This window comes from Thunnus albacares, chromosome 5 (genome assembly GCF_914725855.1).
Source record: "Thunnus albacares chromosome 5, fThuAlb1.1, whole genome shotgun sequence".
Classification (NCBI taxonomy): Eukaryota; Metazoa; Chordata; class Actinopteri; order Scombriformes; family Scombridae; genus Thunnus; species Thunnus albacares.
The window spans coordinates 18,906,421-18,930,907 of record NC_058110.1 but is presented as its reverse complement, the minus strand read 5'-3'; the positions used below and the strand labels follow the sequence as shown (position 1 = coordinate 18,930,907).

General features: G+C 40.4%; 4 protein-coding genes and 3 non-coding genes across 9 annotated transcripts; 3 read left to right on the top strand and 4 right to left on the bottom strand.

Annotated features, from left to right (window-relative positions):
• Nucleotides 1-533: 533 nt before the first annotated feature.
• si:dkey-109j17.5 (zinc finger BED domain-containing protein 4) lies at nt 534-5,642 on the bottom strand. The gene is made up of 5 exons (XM_044351631.1): nt 5,039-5,642; nt 4,423-4,692; nt 4,011-4,270; nt 3,320-3,920; nt 534-3,118 (listed from the first exon to the last, which is right to left on the bottom strand). The coding sequence occupies exons 1-5, from the start codon at nt 5,186-5,188 to the stop codon at nt 2,276-2,278; spliced, it is 2,124 nt and encodes a 707-aa protein (XP_044207566.1). The 5' UTR covers nt 5,189-5,642; the 3' UTR covers nt 534-2,275.
• Nucleotides 5,643-5,865: 223 nt separating this feature from the next.
• On the bottom strand, nt 5,866-9,316 carry ccdc115 (coiled-coil domain containing 115). Its single transcript, XM_044351674.1, has 5 exons — nt 9,081-9,316; nt 7,996-8,099; nt 7,766-7,881; nt 7,474-7,665; nt 5,866-6,421 (listed from the first exon to the last, which is right to left on the bottom strand). Exons 1-5 carry the CDS (start codon nt 9,198-9,200, stop codon nt 6,288-6,290), a joined length of 666 nt encoding a protein of 221 aa, XP_044207609.1. The 5' UTR covers nt 9,201-9,316; the 3' UTR covers nt 5,866-6,287.
• Nucleotides 9,317-9,649: 333 nt separating this feature from the next.
• On the bottom strand, nt 9,650-9,721 carry trnae-uuc. The gene has a single exon. It is a non-coding gene; the product is annotated as a tRNA-Glu (tRNA).
• Nucleotides 9,722-11,935: 2,214 nt separating this feature from the next.
• Nucleotides 11,936-12,007, top strand: trnah-gug. The gene has a single exon. It is a non-coding gene; the product is annotated as a tRNA-His (tRNA).
• Nucleotides 12,008-12,816: 809 nt separating this feature from the next.
• On the top strand, nt 12,817-17,000 carry LOC122982403 (EBP cholestenol delta-isomerase). The gene is made up of 5 exons (XM_044351672.1): nt 12,817-12,982; nt 14,996-15,308; nt 15,417-15,453; nt 15,565-15,695; nt 16,437-17,000. Exons 2-5 carry the CDS (start codon nt 14,996-14,998, stop codon nt 16,655-16,657), a joined length of 702 nt encoding a protein of 233 aa, XP_044207607.1. The 5' UTR covers nt 12,817-12,982; the 3' UTR covers nt 16,658-17,000.
• Nucleotides 17,001-19,524: 2,524 nt separating this feature from the next.
• trnaf-gaa lies at nt 19,525-19,597 on the top strand. The gene has a single exon. It is a non-coding gene; the product is annotated as a tRNA-Phe (tRNA).
• Nucleotides 19,598-20,125: 528 nt separating this feature from the next.
• fkbpl (FKBP prolyl isomerase like) lies at nt 20,126-24,471 on the bottom strand. Of its 3 annotated transcripts, none has more exons than XM_044351651.1 (4): nt 23,256-24,471; nt 22,001-22,168; nt 21,593-21,891; nt 20,126-20,850 (listed from the first exon to the last, which is right to left on the bottom strand). In XM_044351651.1, the coding sequence occupies exons 2-4, from the start codon at nt 22,164-22,166 to the stop codon at nt 20,185-20,187; spliced, it is 1,131 nt and encodes a 376-aa protein (XP_044207586.1). In that variant the 5' UTR covers nt 22,167-22,168; nt 23,256-24,471; the 3' UTR covers nt 20,126-20,184. The 3 variants fall into 3 exon arrangements, with proteins under 3 accessions (XP_044207586.1, XP_044207587.1, XP_044207585.1); XM_044351652.1 differs by lacking the exon at nt 23,256-24,471 and adding an exon at nt 23,120-23,242; XM_044351650.1 differs by lacking the exon at nt 23,256-24,471 and adding an exon at nt 22,332-23,090.
• Between the last annotated feature and the right edge of the window lie 16 nt (nt 24,472-24,487).

The following is a 24,487-nucleotide window of genomic DNA, read 5'->3' as shown; positions in this document are numbered from 1 at the left end:
AATGCACCAAGGCCAGCTAAAGGGCTCCCCAAATAGAGCAAGACTGGGAGCCGTGCAGAACAAACAAATACAAACACATAGTGTGTTGGAGTGTTTGTCTCTGCGCAATGAATAAGAGTGCAAGAGTGTAGTGTGGCCCAGTGTGCATGTGCCCGTGAACAATCAATCTATGAAATCACCCTGCATCAATATGGTCCTCTGTTGAGGCCATTGTGTGGGGGAGGGCAAAATTGGTTTTGTAACAGTGTGTGTATTTTTATGTGTGCGTGTGTCTATGTGTGGATGGAAAATGGCTTTCTGCACTGCAGATGTAATAACTTGAGGCATAAGGGAGAGGGCGGGAAGGAGGGGGCAGTTCAATTACAATTTCCTCCCCTCCTTCAGTCTCACTCTCTGCCAAGTAATTCATTTCAGAGGCAATTACCACCGCAGCCCAGCCTGCTTGTCTAACTCAAATGGATGAACTGTCACAGCCGGGGGGTGGGGGGGGGGAGGGAGGGAGAGACAGAGACGCTTCAAGCTGCTCCACATACTCACAAACGACAACACACCCGTGGGATGAGCGGCAAACACACTTTTCAAAGATAAACACACTGACACATCCACACGGATATCTGGCAACACATCTAAATCCATAGAGACATCCTGGGGTGATAATCATTGAGATCACAGCAGTCTTTGATAATTATGATCTATGAGGGAAATCTCATTGTATCTCACGCAGATTGAGGCACTTCTTCTGAAGCGATTTTCAACAACAACAAAAACAGTTACACTTGGATGGAAGCTGTGCTGCAGATGGTGAAAAGGAGATGTAATCCTTGTGACAGTCCTTGTAATCAGATCTATCCAGTCATCTCCAAATTGATTGATGTTGTTTTCTACTCATTATTCTAGTTCATTATTAATCACAAAACATTTATCAGTGCATTCAGGCAGTTTGTAACTTTGGAGAACAAGAAGTACAGTAGCTGCATATATTTTTCTGTTATCTAAGTCCTTCAGCAACAAGGTTTTGTGAGTCTAGTTGGCTGTGAGATAAAGAACCATGTAGGATGTGACTGCTGCCTGCCTGCTGACTCAAATTTAACTGTAATGGAATTACTTGCAATTACCCTGCCTCCCCACCAGCCCAGACTCACAGTTACAGAGTCCCTGAATAAAGGCAAACACACACTGCAACATTCACAGTTTCTCCTTCAAAGCGATGCCCTGTAAAGTGGTTCTAAAATATTTCAGGGAGGTCAGACAAAGCAGAATCTTCTGTTGTGCCACATGCACACATCCTCTGCTAGTTTTCTGGGGCAGAAGTAGGGTCAAACCCATTTCAATTCCTCAAAGTTCAGAGGCAGAAACGGACATGAAATTGAAAAAAGATAAAAGTGCTGATAATAAAAAATGAAATGGAATTGACCTCCACTCTGACAGAGCACATGTGGAGTTATAGAGGACTGACAGCGGAAAATATAAATGAATTAAAAAAAAAAGAGAGAGATCTGAAGCAGATTTTATCTTTTTTCCAATAGCAAAAAAGGTATGTAACGTACACACATGCATGAGTGCACTCATGCCTGCAAACTGCACACACCTCTGCAGTAGGAAGTGAAACTCATTTATTATGATGTCTCAGTGATGAGGCATAAATACAGAGAGAGAAAAGAAGAAGTGGATGATGCACTGTCATATTGTTTAGCAGCCGATGCCTTCCATTTCTCAATCATTTAAAAAACTATGTCAAACGAATCAATCACAACCTGTAGGGTCATTATATATCAGTGAAAATAAACCATATGCTATAGTATGCGATGATTGGCCGCTTCATTTGTCAGTGGGTTAATTGTTGGCTGGTAGAGTACAGACACAGGCTGTCTTTGGGGTTGGGAGGATAGAGAGTGGGGGCTTTGTGGTCTTGTGTTTGTCTGATGATGCTGATTTGGCAAAATAAAGTCTAAGTAAAGGCTTTAGTATTGATCTGCTTCTAGTCTCCTTGGTCCAGAACATGTGTTTTGATAGTCCGTATGCAGGCTACATGGTAAACAGATAGCAATCCACACCTAGTGAAGTCTAGAAAACCCTTCTCAAGAATGGGGCCTCGGCTCTGAACTCTGGGTAATTCCATCTCATATCAACAGATGTGCATTATGAGGACTATGTTATGTTGCTAGCTCAGTTTCTTTAGAGAGGAAATAGACATTAGTATCCAAGAAGTAACTTTACTGCAGGTTTAGAGTCTCCATTTTGCTACTAAGGTCAAAGAAATGTTTCACTCCTAGCTCTAAGTCCATAATAATCTGTAGTTGGCTTTGAGGTAGATGAGAGTCTCCAGGTTCTTTGGTAAGACACGGCCATTCTCTGGCCGGAGATAGCGGCCAGCACTAGTGAAAATGCTCTCCACCACAGTGCCACAAGCAGGTATGGTCAACGCCCTTTTGGCCACCTGGGCAAGTAGAGGAAAGTCTATTGCTTTACGCCGCCAGTAATGCAAGGCCTCCTCGTCTGTGGGTTCCTCTCGCAGGTAGATGGCCAATTCCTGCTCTAAGCTCTTGGCCTGTGTCATTGGTCTCTGCTTGATGAAAGAGAACAGCTTGCAGGGCCGAGAGAGTGAGGAGACCGGAGATGGAGCTGGCGCTGGGGGAGTCTGGGAGTGAGGATGTAGGTCTGTGTTGGGGTCTGTGGGGCTGGAGGCTGTGGAATGTTTGGATAACTCCTCTATAAGAACTTGTCTGTGCCAGTCAGGGTTGCTGCTCCAAGTGAGCTTGAACTGGGGGTCCAGGGTGGTAGCAGTGATGTAGAGGGGGTCCTCCAGGATCGGGGCCAGCCGACGCTCTACAGCCTGGCTGAGTCCCACCAGGAGAGAGGGGCAGTGGGGGGTGGATGTCTCAGAGAGATGTTTACGAAGGCCCAGAACACATGGCAGAGCCAGGCTGATGGACACATGTCTGTCTGTGTGTATGTCTGCTTGTCGGTCTCCATGCACCATGTCCCAGGCCTCAGTGAAGGGCTCCAAAGTGTCAGTGAGCTCCCTCAGCAGGGCTCTCTCTGAACCACCCAGTGCCAGTTCCCCTGGACCACTCATCTCCTCCAGGAACTCCACTGAGTCCAGCAGCCGTCGAAGCACCTGCATCAACACAAACAACAAAAGTTTAACATTTCTAAAACAGTGACTCACTTGTCAAACCATGGAAACACTCTCTTACTTCTGTTCTTGCAAAACATCAACCATTTCTCAGTTGAAACAGCTACATAATCAGTCTATGCAATGAATATTGTGGACACATACTGTATAGTAAATATGTCTTAGTACAGTTATTTTACATACCTTAAGCTGAGCAGCCCAGTCTCTTACTGCAGGAGGGGTATTACCTGGTCCCCCCATCATCAGCCCTGGAACATCAAACACCTGGCTGAGTTTCTCTGGTGGGACAGCAGAGGTAATGTAGTTGTAGAAACAGGCAGCCTTGGTCAGTGCAGAGGAGAGTTGTGAACGGGAGCGCAACCCCTCCCTGACACACTGTTCAAGAGAGCGAGAGAAACAGTCCACACGACAAACACCCAGACCCTGCTCCCACGAGTCCTCCCATGCTCCTTCCTCTCCTCTGTCACCGTGGCCATTCCTAATGCCCTCCTCCGCATCGTTACCATTTTCCACCTCTTCTTCGTCGTCATCATCTTGCTCGTCAGCAAGAGGTGGTGAAACCAGGAAACCGGGAAGACAACATGGCTTTACTGTGGTTGTGACCAGGAAAGGGTCTGCAACAACACGAAATGCTCTTCCTGACACGCCGTGAGAGTGACATACTTCATCAAAATCTGAAAGAACACGACTCCCAGAACTGCCCCCACTCAGGGGAAGGCATGCCAGGAGAGCCGAACGCATCTGCCAGTCAGACGTTAGAAAGTGGCAGGTGACGCCGAGGTACCTGCAGAAAGAGAGAGAAGTGGACTAATCAGCGAGGGAGAACAACCTCGTTGTCACTGTTCTGTTTTTGGTTGATTTCACCTCTTCTTACCCTGAAGTGGCTCCAGATAAGCCCCTCCGGAGATCCAAGCTGAGACTGAGAGCGTGCGCTGAGGCCAGGGCCTGACGGGTTGCCAGCTGGGCCTGGTAGGCATAGGCTGGTAGGAGCTGGCTCTGGATGTAGTGCTGGGGCTCTGGAGTGTAACGCGGCTCCAGGAGCTGAAGCAGCTCTCTGAAGCCGTGATTTTCCACTATGGAAACTGGCTGCAGATCTTGCACAATCATCTTAGCTATCGCCTCAGAGATCAGAACCTATGGTGACATAAAAAGCCCTACATAAATAACCTTTATTATGGCGGATGATTTCAGTGCAATACCACAACACATAATTTAATGCTGTAGGATTTCATACAAAAGTAGGTCAGTTATTTGCATCTCAAGCGATGATGGACTATAACGCACACCTGACGTGGGTCATGTCTGTCAAACTTGGTCACCCCTCCTCCTCCAGAACCTCCTCCTACTCCTCCCTCCAGAGTTCCCATTCCTCCAACACCTCCTCCTCCTCCTCCTCCTCCACCTCCTCCTCCTCCTGCTCCTGTACTGATGGGGAGAGTATAGCGGGTATTCCCTCCATTGGTGGCGGTGAAACTGTGCAAGGAACCAGAGGAGTAACCCTCTCTCTTCATGTCTTTCCTTTTCACAAAGTCATCATACATAGCCTGGTGCTTACGCTGGATTGGAGAAAAAGAGAGACGGACACAACAATGTTATTTATTGACACATAAAACACTTGATTCACTGTTAATTTGTATACATGTCTGCACCATACTGCCTTGTCTTAATATCTGTGGGAGGAGATATAGATAAGTATGAGCAAATCCCCCCTTGTGGAGAAGCAACAGACTGTCTTTACAATCAGCTGACACTGTGTATTCTAGCCTACATGAAAAAAGATGCTGTGGGACCAGCAGTTTCAGCTGATGGTGGCAGAAATATGACAACACCAAGAATACGTGTAGATATTTTACTCCCGTCATGTCAACAAGGATATCATCCAATTCATTTTGAAAGCATTACCTTGAGATGCGTTACGAAGTTGGACGTGACACTCCGCTTCGCCTGGATTCTCGTGCCACAAGCCTTGCAGTTGGACTCGATTTTGCCATTTTCACCCTCAAACACAATATTAAAGTAATCCAGAATAGACACCTTCGAAACTGACGCCATTGGAGCCAACAGTTCGCCTGCTCCGAAGTAAAAAATCAACTTGCGATCAAGGACAATCTTGAGTCTGAGGTATCAATCTCACCTCGCCTCTTCTCATGAGCGCAGGCCAGCGTGTTTACGTCCCAATCCCTGACCACACATGAAAAAAAATAAATAAAAAAAATGTTGATGCCAGATGCGCAGACAAAAGAAAAAAATTGAATTCTAAGCAGGAGTTGCGTCGCTTGCACAAATCGGCCACAATCAGGATACACGGGCTGCTGCGGATGTCTGGGAACATCAATAATATAATCAAGGCTACATCCGTTGTTTCTACGCTGCCATCCGCCGCTCGGACGCAAGTGAAGGGGGCAGAGCGCTGTGTTTCATGGAGGCATATAGACAGTATTATAATTGGACCAGGAAGTACACACAATAAACGGGAGTTTCGTTCTCAATTTCGACAGTTCCCGGTAATGTTCGGCTGTCCCCAGTCAGGCTGCTTGGATAAGAGGGTGGTGGCACTCAATTATGCTCGTGTCCTTATAATAAGAGGAGGCAGTTTTTTCTCTGATAGCATTTCCAAGAGGGTTTATTATTAAGACCAGATGTCTGTATTGACAAGAGAATAAAAATAGGCTACTTACGTTTGAGTGGTTGCTATATCTATATAAAATGAAACATACTGTACTGTAATGTTAAAATATTACAACAAGCACCATTTATTGAATTGGTTCAAACACTTTCTGTTCATATTTATGAATTAATCAATTACAGAGTACAACACAGATTTTATTGAGCCTGAGTAAATCCATTCACAAACACATCAATCTACTACACATTTATTATTCAGTCAAAACAGCACAAGTTCACATATAATTTATTACAAATGAATTGTCAAGTACGAACTGCTACATCAGCAATCTTCACTTCAAAATCTACCAGTTGGAGTTTGATGGGACCTGAAGCATAACCTACTGACTTGGTCCAGACCTTTGAATCCGCCCACTCCACCAAGTCGAGTTGACAATTTTGCCGGCTATCAGGCAACTACTGACTCCAGTCTGTCACTCTCTGTGGCTGCAGATCAGATCACATCCAGCCTCCATTCAATAGTTATTTAGTCCTTGTCCAACTGAGCTGCTGAGGTTTTCTCCTGTAGAGTGTGTTTGTCTTTCATGCTGTGCATCAGGTCCTGTCTGGTGTTCAAAACTGCAGTCTGAAGGGTTGCAATCTCAGCAGACAGCTCTATTACTGTAACGTGTCAGAAAACAGGAGGGAAGATGAAGGATGAGGGGAAAGATTAACAGTAGTACACTAAGAACTGTGTTAGAGGTTTCATCTAACGCATTTATCGCAAATACTATTGTCACCAATAAAATTTCACTGTTCTTCTTATATGCAGAATAGAAAGTGCCATGTTATATGTAGGTTGTCCATGTTGTACACTTATGCTCTCAAATCAAGTGTTTTTCATCTAATCTTATACTTTTATGTAGTATGTCTCTACAATAAATTACTATCTGTGGTAACTGATAAAGGCAGCAGGACAAAATATGGGCTCTCTCACACCTTAAATCAATTATACAAGAATCTACAGTAGCCCTGAGTGTTAAACAGACTACAACTAAAGAAAACACATGCAATTAGACAAAACACAATCAAATGAAGAAAACATTTTCACCAATCAGACAAACACATATGTAGCATAACAAATGTGCCAAAGACAGAAAACACAAGCCAATATAGAAGTTCTGCAAGTTGCACAAAGCAAAAGTGAACTGAATTACAATTTAAGTTTGTAAGGCAAACAAAAAACTTATGAACACGCTCTGATGCTCAATTTACTCAATGAATTAGCCTGATATGGGCCATGTTAGCCTGTATCCAACATGAACTCATTAATCGTGTGTACTCAGTCTATTTGAAGGAAAGCTAACACTTGGTGTATAGAAAATATCTGGAATAATATCTGAATCATGCAATCAGAATGTTGAAATGAAAATAAACTTAACTGTTAGCCCATTTTCCAACACCACGGATGGGCAGTCAACTTTAGAGCGTTTGCGGTATTTGGTTGTATTATCTCTATTTGTTTTCTGTATTTGGCTGTGTTGTTTGTGTTTGCAGTGTGTTTTGTTATGCTGCACTTGTGTTGTCAAATTGGTGAATCCGCCCCTGTTTTATATCTTTGCAGTATTTTTGTTTTTTAAAGGCTGCATGTGTTGCAATATTGGTGAAGATTTGACTGCTTTAAATGAAAACCAAAACAAAGTATAGACCCATTCGGAAATGTAACATCATACCTTGCTTGAATGACGACTGTGCTTGTTTTAGGGATTGTGGCACCAAAATCCCAAACCATTTCAGTGGGTCTTGCTGAGGATTCTGGTCACTTTTTCTTACAGGAGGAACTTCAGGAGCTTTCTCACTACATGCTTCTTCACTGGCCTCTTTTTCTGTGATATCTTTTTTTGATTTTATTCTTCTCCTGACACCTGTGAAATGAAATAAAATGATGAATAAAAAGTGTAATTAGTTCAAGGTGGATGTAAACAACATAAATTTTTAACACCACATGGACCATGGAAGACTCACCTTCTTCTTGAGGGCCAATATCCTCTATTGACCTCATGCCATCTTTTCCAGACTCATTACTACACTTTTGTGACACTCTTTCTGTGCAGAACTCCATCTTCCCATTGTCCAGTGATCTGTAACACATAAATATAAGTCACAAAATATTTAAAACTAAAAGTCATGAAATTGCTGTGGAAAACAATCAACCTGGGAGAATTTATTATCATGAAACATTTCGTATTCCTCACCTTGCATGGACACAGACGAGCGGCTCAATCTCACTTGCATACTGAAGAGCTGAGACCTGTTTGTTTCCCATGGAATATCGTGCCTTGGACATGGAAAACCATCCCTGTGGGGAACATGACTTTATATTAAAAAATCGGTGCTAAAGTGGGTGAAGTGGATACAGGATAAAATACAAGGCTTCTAAATTTAAGAACTGTAGTATGATAGAGTCAGAATAATACTGTGACATCAGTAAAATGGTATCCTGCTGAGGGAGTAGACACATTATGATTGAACATATAAATTCAGGTCTGGGTTAAAAAAAGATAGAGACTTATTTCTGGTGCAGAAAATTAATCAAACTTGACTGTGGAAAATAGATTTGCCTTCATCGGCACATCAGAAATTATAAAGTAAACATACATTATGTTAAATATTTAAGAATGCATGTATATACATTTGAGGGCAGACATTTGAAAAATAACTTAAGCAAGGTAAATGCTTGTTGTTATAGGAAGAATTCTTCCTGCTTATAGAGTATACTTTACATTATTTTCACTATTCATATGAAGATTATTTTCGCAATTAATTGGTAAATCGTGCAGTCTGTAAGAAAAGAAAATAGTGAAAACTCGACTATCTCTTATTTCCCAGAGCCCATGTTGACAAATTCAATTTGCTTGTTTTGACTGACGGTTTGACAAACAGTACAAACCTCGCAGATATTCAGTATATTACCATTCATGACTACAAAAAACAGCATATTCTTTCATTTGAGAGGCTGAAACTGGTGACTTTTGTGAGCAATTAAAGATCTGGGATTATGGCCCCTTTTGATTCTTTTTTAAAAATAAATACTGAGTATATTTTTAACATATCTATGACATTTTATTCGCCAAAAGTTGATTAGATTTCTCTAAATCCATCTTTCCTTATAGCCCAGATTCCCATCTGTCCTCCAGCAGCCTGTTTCAATTCTGTTTCAAAAGGATTTGCATACATTCATAAACACACATGTAATGAGACATGGAAGTCTGAGGATGGCAAGCTTGCAAAGAGGAAATTACAGGTAAAAGTTCTTGCGTTGTAATGTTTGCAGTGGTACCTGCTCTATGAGAGAGTTGAGAGAGGCTCGTTTCTCCTCCAGTAACTCCAGCTGGTCCATGAAACGGAGCAGCTTTTCGTCCAGTAACAGAGAAGGTTCCTCCAATTCCGTCACACCCATGTCTGCTTGTTGAACTGCTTAATGTACTTTCTTATATAGACTTTACAGTCGTTAAAATAGACTGCAGAGACTGACTACATAAGACGTTTGCTACTTCCGTATAGCATCATGTGACATATAACGTCACGTGATTGTCACATATCCTTTTTTTTTTTACTGTTAAGCAACGAATACAATAATATCATTATGTATCAGTATTTCCAAATGTTAAGATATCACTTTAGATCATTTTAAGTGATTTCTGAGTCAAACGTAACAAAGCCAGCTGTGCATTTGTAAATAAACCCGACGAACAGTTCATCCTGAATTCTTTGTGTCCTCGCTATTTCTTTGGAGCTATATCTTGTAAAGATATTACACACATTATTATAAGAGGTGCATAATTTAAAATGTACAATGAATAAACAACAAAAAAGTAAGTACAATGCATAAACAACAAAAAAAGGTAGTTCCCATACCGGGAGTCGAACCCGGGCCGCCTGGGTGAAAACCAGGAATCCTAACCGCTAGACCATATGGGACTGTTGAACACTGCTTACGTAGTTGTATTTTTAAAGGGTTCATACGTATAATCTTTACTGATGCTGATATGTAGCTGTATATTTCACTCAGAACCGTCACTCCTCCTTAGGTTTTATACTTCAGTTAACGCTATGATGGGTGAAACATGACGGCAGCTTCAATGAAAATTTAACTAGTGCGAAGGCTGTCGTTATTTAATGTTAAACCCATGATGTACATATTGGTGGGGGGGAAAAAACAGTGAATATGTGACCAGGGAATGACAGTTATCTTAACCCATACAACATGAAGAAGATAGTAGACACAAGGTTTCTGAGGTTAAGAACAAATAGCTTATGTATATTAAATGTACCAACCTAAACACTAACATTACTAAAAACAAGGTATGGGGACAATTATGTTGAGGACAATAAAAGCCATGTAAAACAATGTCAGGAGCAGCCACAGCCAAAAATACAAAAAGGGCCAGTGTCTAAAGTAAGAAGTATTAGTCAGGGGGGGAGTCACTGTCTACCAAGCCAGGGAAAATTTAGAGGAAGAGACACTCTAAACAAATGCAGAAGTTTGGTGAAATTACACACACACACACACACACACACACACACACACACACACACACACACACACAAAAGTAAAGGTGCAAATAAAGTGCAAGGTGCAAACACAGGAAACAACACTCAGCCCTGCAATAGAAGGACTGGTTGCTTTGTGTACCACGCCCTGGCTTGAACAGGTTCACAACCACCTTCCTGGATCAAGTTCTGGCCTAGAACACAGAAAGTAGCATTAGGGCGAGCAGATGGGAAATATACACACGTCTCCTAATATTAAGAAAAATCATCTTAAAAACTGAACACAGAAATAAAAGACAAAGATAAAACCCTGGCAAAACAGCAGTCAGCACTGCAAGAAAAGAACAAAAGAAAGAAAAAACAATTACACAATGACCAAAACCACTAAATCTGTATTAAAGGCGGGTTTTTTAAGTTTTACCTTAACAGTCATGATATGGGTTAAATCAGCTCTCATTCAGTTTTTTATCATCAGTTGCAAACAATCCAGGGAGTACGCTGGCCTCTATCATTAAAACAATCAGTCAACCCTCGAAACCAGTGGTTCTCAAAGTGGGGTCTGGGGACCCCCAGGGGTCCTTGAGGGGGTTTCAGGTGGTCCACAGCAAAAGGGGGAATAATTTATTTTCACTATAATGCCATCCATAAGTATCACAATGACAGAATGTGTGACTATTTTTGGTTACGGGTTTCATACATATTCTGTAATAAAACATCTAGCAAGCATCTAAGCAAAATTCTCTGGGACAAATCTTATCAAATGGATGTTCATCGTCTAATTTCTGTCAGTTTAGGGGTCCTTGATGTGAAAAAGTTTGAGAACCACTGACTTGAACTACAAGATCACAATGAATACAAATAAAAGAAACAAAAGCAGCTCAAATAAATACCTCAGATTAACCCACCACCGGGATGAGGGTCAGGGTCTGCAGTCTAGGGGTTTGCCTGGTTTATATATAGAGGAGCATAAATTAGCTGTTCACTGGAACGAATGGAACCTGATCAGGCTCACTTAAGGTGGACTGACCTTTAAGGTGGACCGACCTTTAAGGTGGACCAGCTAACTCTACTTCAATTACTGTACAGTAGCACGATATTGCCAACTTTTTTATGAACTCATAACCCGTCAAATTATTATCATCATCAAGGGCAGCCCTTTTCTCTCATTTAAAATAATAAATACTGAGACACAACCAATTTTCAAAGATAACCAGACATGGATGTCATTCCAAAATAGTCAATATTTTAATTTAAATTATTTAAATTTTTAAATCGTTAAACTTTTCGTGCAACTGGACGTTAGCTAACGTAAGGGTTAATGTTACAAATACATCAAAGTTACGTGTAGTCAGAAACCTGCCTAATATTCGCCAGTTATTTGACCAAAGACAAGGTTTAGAAAACGACGAAGATGCCCTCCATTTTAAAAATTACCATTAACGTCACTGCAGTCAATGTGACAACGGCGGATGATAACCGTTCGTCTACTATCATCCAAACGTATTTTTGTTGGATATGGACCTAGTTGACGGTCGACTGCTTTTCGCAGACATACTTCTACCAGTGTGAAAGATGAGTTCATACTCCAGACTGGTTTATAAAGCCTCCCGCCAGTATTTGCAGCATGACTCCCAGTAGCTCGCCGTGATCGTATAGTGGTTAGTACTCTGCGTTGTGGCCGCAGCAACCCCGGTTCGAATCCGGGTCACGGCAGGGAATAAAATCCCTGACACGGCTTGGGAGGACACTTTTTTTTCTGACAGTAGGTATTATTTCATCGAAAATGTACTTTGTGTAAATGTTAATGAACACGTTCTAAACAGTCAACTCTAAAAAAATGTATGATAGTTCCCATCAGTAAGTTAGGTTTGTATTTCAGTTCACTGATTCATTTAACAGTCTGTTTGGACATTTATTAATATAATTTAGCTGTCTGTCGTATCTCATTATCTCATGGGCCCGCTGTACTTAAGATCTGCACATAATAATCTATTAGAAGAGTACCTAAATACACCACTCATTATTTCTAAGTATATATATATATATATATATATATATATATATATATATATATATATATATTTTACCAGAAGTAGGGTCCAAAAGTCTGAGACCATTTCCCCACATATACTGTGTTGCTGTGCATGTGACAATAAAAACTCTTGAATCTTCAGATAATGTGTCCTTTGTCACTCAGAGCCACGTGAAAATGAAAGACTTAATTATTAGAAATAGTTGTTTGTAAAAACATACATTTTTAAATTCAATATCTTCACATAAAGTGCCCCAATTCACCCTTCACCAACTGGTGAAACGTTTTATGATTGGGTACCGTGAATGCATGCTGAGGACGGTCATTCAAAGTAATGATATAGAAGACACATTTTCATTGGTGGTTGCCAACGACGACATCATGTTCCGAGAAGAGGAGCCAATCAACAAGCCAGCAGATCGCATGTGGCGCTGGCTCTATGCATACAGTTGTCTGATTGGTCATTGCAATCTTAAGTACCCGCCCTGTGCTCTAGTGAGTTCCGCGTTTGAGTTCATCTCATTGATCAACATAGCATATAGTCAGACAGCAACGAACACTTTGATCTCTAATATTTTTGCATTTATTTAATACTCTTTATTCTATACAAAGGTTAAACTCTTTGCAGCTGGACTCACCTTTTGATAACATCACTGGTAAGGACAAAAGACACACTTATAGCATTATGCATAAAAAGAAGCTTTTGCCTATTATTGAGATCCTCAAATAAACTAACTTACCTAAATATATGACAAATACCTAATGAATTTCAGCACAGTCTAGGGAGTGCACAGACAGGCAGCCATTAAATTGTCTTATTCATACTGTCTTGAGTATATCTAATTAGGGCCCGAGCACCGACCGGTGCGAAGCCCTATTGAAACTGAAGGAATTATTATTATTATTATTCCTCCGAAACAAACGCATTTTTGAGGGCCTAAACATGCACGAAAACTCATGAAAATTTGCACAGATGTCAGGACTGGCGAAAATTTCGATATTTTATGGGTCTCGAAATAAAGCGGGACAAAATGGCTCGACAGCGCCACCTAGAAAGTCAAGAAAATTGAGCCCCTCGATACAGATTGTCGTAGGAGAACGAAATTCGGTATGCATATGTATCATGACCAGACGCACCAAAAAGTCTCAAGGACACATAGCCTAACTCCAACAGGAAGTCGGCCATTTTGTATCAAAGTTGAAATTTTGCACCGATTTTGTCATTTCCAGCCCGCATACTTTAACGAACTCCTCCTAGAGATTTGACCCCAGGACTTTCAAATTCGGTCCGTATCATCTACAGGCATAGGAGATTAAAAGTTGCTAAAACAATTCTCATTAGTCTTTCCTAGGGGGCGTGGCTGGGCGGCGAATTTCGATCCTTCGCCATGAAAAATGAAACGGCTATAACTCCGGCATACATGATCCTAAGAGAGCCAAACCTTTTGTGCTTCATAAGAGTCCCGCCCTGAACGGGTCCATGTGACAATACAGGATATGAGTCATAGCGCCACCTCCTGGCAACAGGAAGTTACATGTTTTACGCTCTGACACCCTGTGGGCAGCACGGTGATGGAATCCAGCTGAAATTTACTGAGAATAGCCTCAAGACCTTGGAGATCTTATATTATGAAGTTGGTGACCCTTCGTTGAAAGGTGTTGCCATGGCGACGCGGCGAATTTCGATGTGACGCCATGAAATTTCAATGCCTTATAACTTGACTCCACGTGGTCTGATCTTTTCCAAATTTCATATGCTTGTTAAGAGTCCTGATCTGAACACATGTTCAGTCTCATATTTAGCCAAAGTCATAGCGCCACCTACTGGCAACAGGAAGTATCATGCGTCGTACTTTGTCTAATTACTCCTAGGAAATTTGGCTGATGCACCTGAAATTAAGTCAGCTAATAAACGAGACCTTGGTGATGCTACATTTGGCAGCTCATGACCCAAAACTGAATTCTGTTACCATGGCGACACATCCTTCGCCATGAAATATGATACTGTTTTTCAGGGAGAAGGGATTGCTCTACAGTCATGAAACTTGACACACATGTCTAGAGTGATGTCAGCTAAAATCCTATGTGGTCGCTTTGAATGGGCGTGGCAAAATGGCTCAACAGCGCCCCCTTTAAAATTTCAAAATTGCAGCCCCGCCTTCCAGATTAATGTAGAAAGATGAAATTCACAGGGCACATGTATAATGTCAACACGCACAAAAAAGCCTCTTGAAGCCTTATTGTAAGTCGAACAGGAAGTCGGCCATCTTGAAAAAAATGGTACATTTTCGCCTTTTCTTGGCCATTTCGCATACCTTGTATTTTAAAGAACTCCTCCTACAGTATCCATCGTAAGGACTTCAAAATCAGTGTGTGTCATCTAGACTAGTGTATGATCATGATGGTTTGGCCGTGGCGTGGCGTTGAGTTTTGATGTTTCGCCATGACAGAGGAAATTGATATAACTTGAGTGTACACGGTTGGATCTGCCTCAAACTTTACACAACAAGTCACTGACAAAAGCCCTTCGACTGAGCGTCACTTCGACATGCGCTGGGGTGCGAGGGCCCGATCATCGCTGCTTGCAGCTTTAATTGTTCTAATTAAACTGTAACTTAGGCCTGTTGTGAATGTGTTGTTAAGAGTGCTGACCATCCTTTCTTAAACAGATGATGGACACTGCTTCAGCAACTGGAGTTCTTCACCCCTACTGGCCACGAGACCTTTTGATTCCCACCTATGTTGCTAATGATCGATCTATGTCAGAGATCCTGGTGTTCCTGTTTTCCGTGTCTGGGGTGTTTCTACTCGTCACCTGGCTGATCACCGGCCGGAAAGGGGCCACCGGCAGGCTGGGGACATGGAGGCGTCTGGCTGTGTGCTGGTTTGCCGTTTGTGGTTTTATCCATAGCGTCATTGAGGGCTGGTTCTCGCTGTATTATGATATTATTCCAGGGGACCAGCGCTTCCTCTCACAATTGTGTGAGTACAAACAAGAACAACATGTTTTTAGAAAAATGTTATTAAATTGTCATTCTGTATGCTGGAAGTGCTTGTTTTATCAATATATTTCATATTTCTCTCTCACAGGGAAAGAATATTCCAAAGGAGATAGTCGATATGTAATGTGAGTTCATCATTGCACATATGTTTATGTATTATGTTTAAGTGTTGCAAAAGTGTTGCAAAAAAACAAAGCTGTGACTAATTGTACCATGCATATTTCTTTTCTATGCAGAGCGGATAACTTCACTGTGTGTATGGAGACTGTCACTGCATTGTTATGGGGACCGTTCAGCTTTTGGGCTGTGTTTGCCTTCTTGACTAACAAGCCCTACAGATTTGTTCTGCAACTCATTATTTCATCAGGTAAGAAGGTGCAATTACTACAAAATTGGTCACTTTATGATTCTGTTAAACTCTAAAGGGAAATGATTCTAGTATGGATGAGTTACTGGCCACACTGGGGTTAAACCGTCTTTAGTCTGACAGATAAATTGTCAATATCCAAGCAGTTCTACTAGCATCTCTTGACTTCACAGTAAAACAGTAGTTACATTAAAACCTACAGTTTTTCATAAAAAGTGGGTCCATCTCCACAACTTCTCAGAATCCAATAAATTACTGTTAATCATGTCTATATTCAATTCAATTAAATTCAATTTTATGTATATAGCACCAAATCACAACAAAAGTCATCTCAGGGCATTTTCCATAGAGCAGGTCTAGACCGTACTCTTTAATTTACAGAGACCCAACAATTCCTCTGTGAGCAAGCACTTGGCGACAGCGGTAAGGAAAAACTCCCCCTTTAATGGGAATAAACCTCAAGCAGAATCCAGCTCTAGGTGGGTGCCCATCTGCTTTGACTGGTTGGATTGAGAGAGAAAGAATCAGAAGGGGGGGGCCGAGAAGCAGAACAACAACAACAACAACAACAGATACATGACTGGCAACAACAAACAGCAGTGACAGCTGGAGAAGGATGTCCCCACAGCCACGGGCCAGAGTCTGGTTCTTGGGGGTTTCCTGCGGATGAGAAAGCATAAAGAACTCCATATGTTCTCTTTATCTCTATATGTTAAGCCTTATTATATAATCTCATTCCAGGTCAGCTGTACGGAGTAGTGCTTTACTTCTACACAGAGCACAAAGATGGCTACGCTCACAGTGAGCTGGGACACCCGATCTACTTCTGGTTCTACTTTGTGTTCATGAATGTGCTGTGGATTGTCATACCACTGATGCTCATTGTGGACGCGTGGAAACAGCTGTCGGCAGCTCAGATGCACACAGACAACACAAAGTCACACAAGTCTAAGAGGAACTGAGGAGCCGGAGGAAGAACTGACTGTGGGACTCTAGGATACTGACTACAGGAGATACAAGGGACAATGCAACTGAGGAGGGCATACACTTAAACACTAATACACTGTACTATTCAACAGCAGTGTTCAGAAACGATTTCATAATGCAAATAAAATGTTTAATTTTTTAAAGTTGGAAATGCTGTATGGTGTGTCATTTTGTACCTGTTGAATTAAGTGCCTGCCTTTTAAATTCGAATATCCAATAAGTGCAATTTGTTCTCTGTTCATAAGACAAACATGTTTTGAATGTTTTCTGACTTTGAAGAGCCTCAGACAAAGGACCAAAATAAATCTGTTTTCTCAACACTATGTTCATTTTATTTATATTTTTACACAACCTCATAATAGGACTGAACACTGCATCAGGTGCCTCTCTCTCACCTGGAACCGAGATCTAAGTATCTGGTTGAGGTATTAGTGTTTGTTGTTCACAAAACTACTGTCAAGATTCACTGTAGTATAAGCTGTAGCTATCAATCCAATCAAGTTTGTTCTTCAAATTTTAATTTATTCTTCTGTACGTTTTCAATCGCTAACTACTTCTACATACTTTCAGTGACAGAAACCATTCAAACACCAAAATGTTCAGCACTTTAAGGACATTTATGCTGTAATTTTCCCTCTTCCTAGCATATTCCAGTGATTTTATGTATATTTTTAATATTAAAATATGGAAATGTAGGGGAGGAATGTTTGAAAGTCGATATCAATGACCCATGTGGAAATACTAAACATTAAAATACCAATAGCGCCACCATGTGGTCATTTATCACGTGTTTTACGTTTTGGCTCATAACTTGCATCTTGGACAATGCCAATTTGACTGACATAGGCCACGCCCATTTTGCCTATAAAAAAATTTCCGCCATTTTGGAACACATTTTTTTGCTTCTGTTAGCACATATTTCATCTAATCTTCACCAAACTTGGTACATGCCATATTTAGATGACCCTAAATAAAACTTATGAGTTCATTTTTGGGTATCACTCACCATTTGTCTGTAATTGGTTACCAAACTTTTAAAGGTGTGGCCTGGTGCATTTTACAGACCATAACTCTTCAATGCTAAATTTGATTGCAACTAAATTTGGGAATGTTGTACATACAGCCCCACTGCACAGGTGTGTAACATTTGATACAATTCTAACCATAGGGGGCGCTACTGTAATATTATAACATGATATTTCTACAATTCTGTTGTCTTTAATAAAATAAAACTTGCTCTCTATGACAATGTGCACGGCATATTGTATGGCAGAAATAGCCCCACCTTGTGGCCGTTAGTGAAACACCACCATACTAGTTAACTGCTCCCAGATAACAACTGACTCGAGAAACTCGGAAACGAGCGCGCGATTTTTTTCTTTTTCCTTTTGTTCAGTTGTATCAGAACAGACCAAGGAAAAGAGACCGTTGGCGGCTTTTCTTCCAGCCCTGGAAATTTTTTTATAACGGTAAGGTGAACAATGTTGTGGCAAAACAGTATTTAAAGTGGTTTTATGCCTCTTAACATCATTTCAAAAGGTTTTGACTTCCCATTTAAGCTTGCTAATAATATTATATCGGCAACGGCTAGCTTTTTAGCCGGGCTAGCTTACTTAACTAGCTAAGTTAGTTAGAATTAATAATGCATAAACAACTCTGTGTTTGTTATTAGTGATGTTACAACCAATGTTGCCCACAACTTGCTTTTCATCCGCATCTTACTATCTGTTAACGTTACGTTAGCTGCTCATAGGAATGTAGCCAGTAGCATATAGGCTAACGGCTAACCTTAAGGCTAACTGCTAACATTAGTTTGAAACAGCACCATTTGACAGCACAACCGGTCTCTATTTCAGGTTCAGGTTCCCCCGGAGTGCCGCGGATCAGTAGGGTAAGTTTTTTTTTTCCTGCTTTGATTTCCCCATCATTACAGTAATTTTCAAATCCAGGCTATAAGTTAGTTAAAGTTTTGCAGTCTTATTGGATAATTAACGTGAAGAAGTTAAAATTTCATCTAAAGTTAACTGTAATTCATTGTCTGATCGCTGTGTAATAAGTTGTGTAATGCGCTGCAATATGTATTACCATTGGAAAGCATATTGTATTTGGTTGTTCATTTAGTTGTCGTGACTAGCTAAGAGAGAGGTTCACTCACCTAGGAAATATATATATTTCTTAAGTAATATTCCACGGTAACCAAATTTAGCAAAGTTGTACAGATGAGGGTGCTGAACAAGTCTGGAGCATTTTCAGCAGTGCTTTGCGATTTATTTCAGCTGTCAGTATTCACCATAGACTTTCTGCAGGAAATGCATTTTATAGTTGATAGGCTATTTGTTAATTAGCAAATTGTATGTTTAATCTGAGGGGAATCATTCTGACGGATCCATTACCACTGATCATGTTTTTACACAGTTCACTACAAACAAGGTATATTATGTTACTCTTGGCCATCAGAGGTCCGTTCGTCTCTGTCTCAATAGTCTCAACAGTTTTCCAATATGGGATTTTCGATTTTTGAGTCCTTTTATCAGGCTGCTATTTTTCCCATTCATTTCATTCAAATTGAAATTAAACTAAACGAGGAGAAGAGTGAAACGTCTTGTCTGGATTGAAATGAAGTCAATAAAAAAGTCTAACGAACCACCGTTTATACACAAGTACGTGGTCTAATATAGCTTTAAACAACAAAAATATGCAGGGGGACGCTAATTTCATATATTCAGTATATATACTATAAAGATGAAATTTTTGCATAGATTTCAAACGCGTTGTGTTCGCATTAGACACGATATCGCGCCACCAGCTATATAATGAGACCGATATCTTCGACCGATATCTCGCCGAAATAGCTCAGTTGGGAGAGCGTTAGACTGAAGATCTAAAGGTCCCTGGTTCGATCCCGGGTTTCGGCATTTTGCCTCGACACTTCACAACTTGCTTGTGCACAATGGTGATAGACCACCGACTGTATGACTACTAAAGCCTGACACCTTGTGGTCGACTGGAAGAAATACATTTGCGTCGCTCATTTGTGGGTTTATTTTCATGTTTTCAATCCCATTGTGATTTTAGTCCTATCTGATTACATTCATTGCTCCAAAATAAACTTTCCACGTGTTTTTTTTTTACTTTGAAATTATATTCAGTCAACTCACACACAAACATGTTCATGAATACTGCCACAGTTTCTCAATGCCTGTACCAATGCCACCTTTCACACTTATTCTTTATTTTTATTTATCTTTTTTCTATTTTTTCAACCTTAATTTTTATTCATCTAAAGTTTTAATACCTGTGGATTTATGCTACCATTTCACCAAAGCTGGGAAACACAATTTAACTACTTCATAGGTGGCATTTGATACTGAAAAGTATATATGTAATTGTGGTAATATGACTCCTTGAAAACATCATAGAATTGGAAGAAAAAGGGGAAATCGTGAAAATGAGCATACAGTTTTATTGATAATATTTGATACTTGACACATAACATTTAGTCCTAGCTAAACATTTTGCTAAGTCTCAGTCCCAACTGTGCGTTTGTCTCTTTCTCTCTACTTGCTATGTGTTTAAGTGCCTTCAAAGCAGAGGCTGATTCTGGCTGGAGCTTCAGCAATTCCCTAAATGCCTGCCTGGCTTCCTCCAGCTCATTCAACATCTGGCAGGCCTGGCCCAGCCGGTACCAAGCTTTAGCCCCAGCAGGTTCCAGCTGTGTGGCCTTGGCAGCGCTGGCCTTTGCCTGCTCTGGTTGGTTCAGTTTGAGCTGGCACAAGGACAGGTTTGAGTGGAGCTCTGCTTTGATGGTTTTGAATTCATTAGCTGAAGGAAGGTGCTGTGTTTCATCACTGGTGTTTGTGTCTTTTTGTTCCTCCGCTTCTTGTCCTTTATTCTCTGCCTCTCTGACACGACCATGGAGCGTGATGAGGAGTTTAAGGGCCCGGCTGTAGCTGTCTGCAGCCCCCCACACATCCCCACTCCTGAATCTCACTCCACCCCTCTCTTTGTGTGACTTCACCCACTCCCATTTTTCAGCAGGAGACATCTCCCAGGATTCCCTGCCTGGTGTGAACACTTGGAGTTCAATGGTGGCACATAAAGGCAGTTTTTCCTCTGCAGGCTGGTTAATTGAGACATCTGGTCCATTTCCCACAGGAGAAAGTAGAATCTGAGTAGGAAAACACAATAATTAGACCTGCTGTACATTTTCATTTTCACATTCTTCAAAAAAATGGACAAAAATGTTATGTATATTCAATTGTTTGAGCATTTAGTTTATGCTTTTATCAAGGTGAATAAAAAACAGATTACTTAAACAGCTTCCAAGAGAAATGGCTGTTACCCATTGATCTTTATTGCTAGAGAGCACCGGCAAAATGGTACCCAACTGGGGTTTGTTTTATTTTTCTCACTCTTCTACTGAGGTTTCTTTTCAGGCATTTACTCCTCACCACCACATTTGATATTCTCTGTCAGATTAACATCCTCACATGAAATATTTGCTTTCTGTTGTGGAGCATGTTCAGTGTCAAGGCTGATTATGAAAGAAAGAAGTATACTGAAAAGATAAAATCAATGTAAGAGGGGATTTTTGTAAATGTATTAACTGTCTTATATGGTATATCAGTATATGGATAAGAATGTTTATCAGTATCAATATACTGTATGTCACAATAATGAAAACATCACATTAAATAATCAAATTAATGTTCAGTGTGATGAAATTCTTTCCACTGTAATGTATTACATCAGATGTTTTTTTTCACACATGTACAATAAAAACCATAATTACTGATTTTGTGAATTTGCAAAGAATTTTGTAAAATGACAACACATCACAATCATATCATCAAAAGTTGACATACGACAATATTGACATGCTGCCCAGGATGTGCTCTTCACACTCTTACCTCACATTCTTCTCCAGCTCTCATCCCTTCCACACATGCTTCTGTGATATCGCACTGACCCTCCCCCAGCCTGAGTGTAGTCCAATCACCCAGCGGGACCTGCAGCACAGAGTCATGACACCTAGGAAAGGCTGCGGCCACTGCTTCTGTAAGGTCAGTAACTAACTGGTCAGGTTGATCTGACAGCTTCTCGTCTCCTTTTTCAGATACTGAACTCTCTGCTTCATCCACGTCAGCCTTCAGCCTCACTCGGACACGACACAGTGAGCCCATCCTTGGACAGTAACTGGATGACCGTGCTAGAAGAGACAATGAGATATTATGATTACATATATACTAAGTGTAAAAATACAGACTGGAAATTTACTGTATATTGAGGAATAAAGTAATATCAGAAAAGCATCATACATGCATCATCTGCACTATTAGAAACAGTCTGTTGACTCCCTTTGCGTGTCCACTTTTGCTGGACCTTCCAGAGGCCTCTGGGACACACTGACACCCAGGAGGTGACATCAATGCCGTCATGATCACTATTACCACGCAGTTGTTCTAGAGGGTGAACGGGATCCATTGCTGGGGTCATAAAAATATCAAAACATGAATAAAAGATGAGCATATCTACTCTTCAGACATGTTTTAATGAACATGACAATACATATTAGTTTTCATACAGTGACATGTGAAAGTAATAAATAAACATGGTTCCAGGGAGTGTTTCCAGAGACTAAAATACAACCTTGTTTTGTGTTTGGGACTGAGACTAAAATGTCTTCTTTGGGATAATCAAAGCTTAAGCACTTAAAGCAGTGGCTTGCAGACATGACCAGTACCTTACACCTGGAAAAAAAAATTAGATATGCTTTGATACTGAAGCTTTAAGAATTTGATAAACTATATCTTTTTGTCTCTTCTGGAAAGAAACTATACACTCAACAACACCACTAGTCCTAATACACATGCTAGGATAAGTGCCTTTTATTTAGTGGTAAATAGCACTCAACATAATTAGAGGGGAGAAGTGGGTTTCTCTTTTCTTTCTCCTTTTATCAGTTTGTTTGTATACAATATGCAGTAAAACATGCCACAATAACTATGTTTGTGCATGTCAACAAGTATCAATATTTAACCTGCCTAATAAAGACATGCTTCCCGATCACAGCAATAAAAATATGTAAACAAAGAAACGCCTGGTTTTCAGCAGCGCCAGAATCTTAACTTTCTGACCACAAGCTGAGACACTTGAATTTTAAATCGTCAATATGACAAAATAACGTTTTGACTTTAACCATGATGAGATATACAGTCCACACCTAAACGTAACCAGAGGAGATAGCTGAGCCTGGTAGCAGTGTCAACCTACAACCGTGTAACTAAACATTACAAGCTAGCGTTATAATTTCAGAGCAATGTGTCGACCAGAAAGGGAAATTTAACTGCAGTACATCTAACAGTGGGGCAGGTTTCTCTAGTATCAGTTTGACTATGCTACAGCGGACAGTAAAGCTAATTCTCCAAATGAATTACCTCATATTGCTAACAAAAACACCGTTTAACAATAACAAAACTAGCGCTGGATAGCATCAGATACCTCTCGAAACACTGAGTTATATTTAATTATTCTACATAAGTGCTATGCGTAACTTGAAGGCGTCTATCTCACCTAAATCAATAAGTGCGATATTAAATACTGGGTGTCCCAAACCGCCGGGTGGTCAGAACATAAACAAACACTCAGCACTTCCGAACTTCTTCTTCGCTTTTTTTCTCCCTCTTGTTTATTGGCGGGTGGCAGCCATCTTGAAGACGCATTACCGCCACCCACTGTACCGGAGGGTCAAAGCACATGATTTTATATTATGTAGCGATGGATGGAGGGATGGATAGATAGATAGATAGATATAAAAAAAATAAATAGAACAAGAATGGCCAGGTGGATGTTGCTACGGTAGTAGCAGGAGTGGGACGTGTTGAAGACTTGAGACAAATGTGTTAATAAAGTATTTTTGAAATACTAAGTAATCTTTACGTTTTGCTTAGATTCTACATTTTTCCCTACAAACACATGGTAGCTTTTTGTTTTTGCAATATTGTTAGTCTTGCAAATGCGTTTGATGCATTTAAATTCATAATCATAATAATCTAACTTCTCCATTAGCAAACAGGGATGAAGGAACATATAAGTGATGCTTCATTTATTGTAAATAATATAAGTGTTTACTTGAAATTACTGACACTTCCAAAGTATATCACTATGTCTAACATTTGTGTTTTTCCAGGCAAGAATTAGTTCACATATATTTCCCTTCGATATAAAATAAAATTGTATTTTTGCCATTTAACAGAAAACCAAAGCCCAGAGCCCACTGAAGACTAAAACCAACAAGTGCTAAATGATCCAGACTATTTCCAGCTTTGGCTTTGATGATCTGATAGAAGAAACTTTTCAATTTCTTGTTTTTAAAAGAGCTTTTATTTTTCATTCAGAAAATACCAAACACTTATATTTTTAATTTGGTAAATATGATTAAAAAGGGTGATTCAAAAATAGAGTGTACACTATACATAGATGGAACCTGCTGTGTAGCTGGATCAATACATTATCATAAAACTACATGATTCAATGAGTGATCTGAGCTGAACAACAGTAGCATTTGCAGCTATGTCAAGTAAAACAGTTTGAAAAGTGCAGCTTGCTGAGGTAGCCCAAGACAAACTGTCTGAACATGAATCAACTCCCTGTCCTTCATGGTCTTTGGTTAAGTTTTAAAAAGATAAACTGACATTAACAAGATATTATGTGTAATTGGTTATTGTTATTTTCTGAATAAAGGCTATGTTCCAGATGGAAAGGTGCCGTTGAGCCCTTTTAGGAGAATTTGAGTACAAATGTGA

Excerpts from the sequence above, each read along its gene's own strand:
- ccdc115 (XM_044351674.1), bottom strand. The coding sequence starts at position 9,200 with ATGGGTGTGACGGAATTGGAGGAACCTTCTCTGTTACTGGACGAAAAG. Across the intron at positions 7,882-7,995 it reads CTCGTCTGTGTCCATGCAAG|ATCACTGGACAATGGGAAGA; the intron begins GTGAGGAATACG and ends TATGTGTTACAG. Across the intron at positions 7,666-7,765 it reads TATTGGCCCTCAAGAAGAAG|GTGTCAGGAGAAGAATAAAA; the intron begins GTGAGTCTTCCA and ends TTCATTTCACAG.
- LOC122982403 (XM_044351672.1), top strand. The coding sequence starts at position 14,996 with ATGATGGACACTGCTTCAGCAACTGGAGTTCTTCACCCCTACTGGCCA. Across the intron at positions 15,454-15,564 it reads GGAGATAGTCGATATGTAAT|AGCGGATAACTTCACTGTGT; the intron begins GTGAGTTCATCA and ends TTTTCTATGCAG. Across the intron at positions 15,696-16,436 it reads GCAACTCATTATTTCATCAG|GTCAGCTGTACGGAGTAGTG; the intron begins GTAAGAAGGTGC and ends ATCTCATTCCAG.
- si:dkey-109j17.5 (XM_044351631.1), bottom strand. The coding sequence starts at position 5,188 with ATGGCGTCAGTTTCGAAGGTGTCTATTCTGGATTACTTTAATATTGTG. Across the intron at positions 3,921-4,010 it reads TTATCTGGAGCCACTTCAGG|GTACCTCGGCGTCACCTGCC; the intron begins GTAAGAAGAGGT and ends CTCTTTCTGCAG. Across the intron at positions 3,119-3,319 it reads ACTGGGCTGCTCAGCTTAAG|GTGCTTCGACGGCTGCTGGA; the intron begins GTATGTAAAATA and ends GTGTTGATGCAG.
- fkbpl (XM_044351650.1), bottom strand. The coding sequence starts at position 22,416 with ATGTCTGCAAGCCACTGCTTTAAGTGCTTAAGCTTTGATTATCCCAAA. Across the intron at positions 22,169-22,331 it reads AGTCCCAAACACAAAACAAG|CAATGGATCCCGTTCACCCT; the intron begins GTTGTATTTTAG and ends TTATGACCCCAG. Across the intron at positions 20,851-21,592 it reads GAGCTGGAGAAGAATGTGAG|ATTCTACTTTCTCCTGTGGG; the intron begins GTAAGAGTGTGA and ends TTTCCTACTCAG.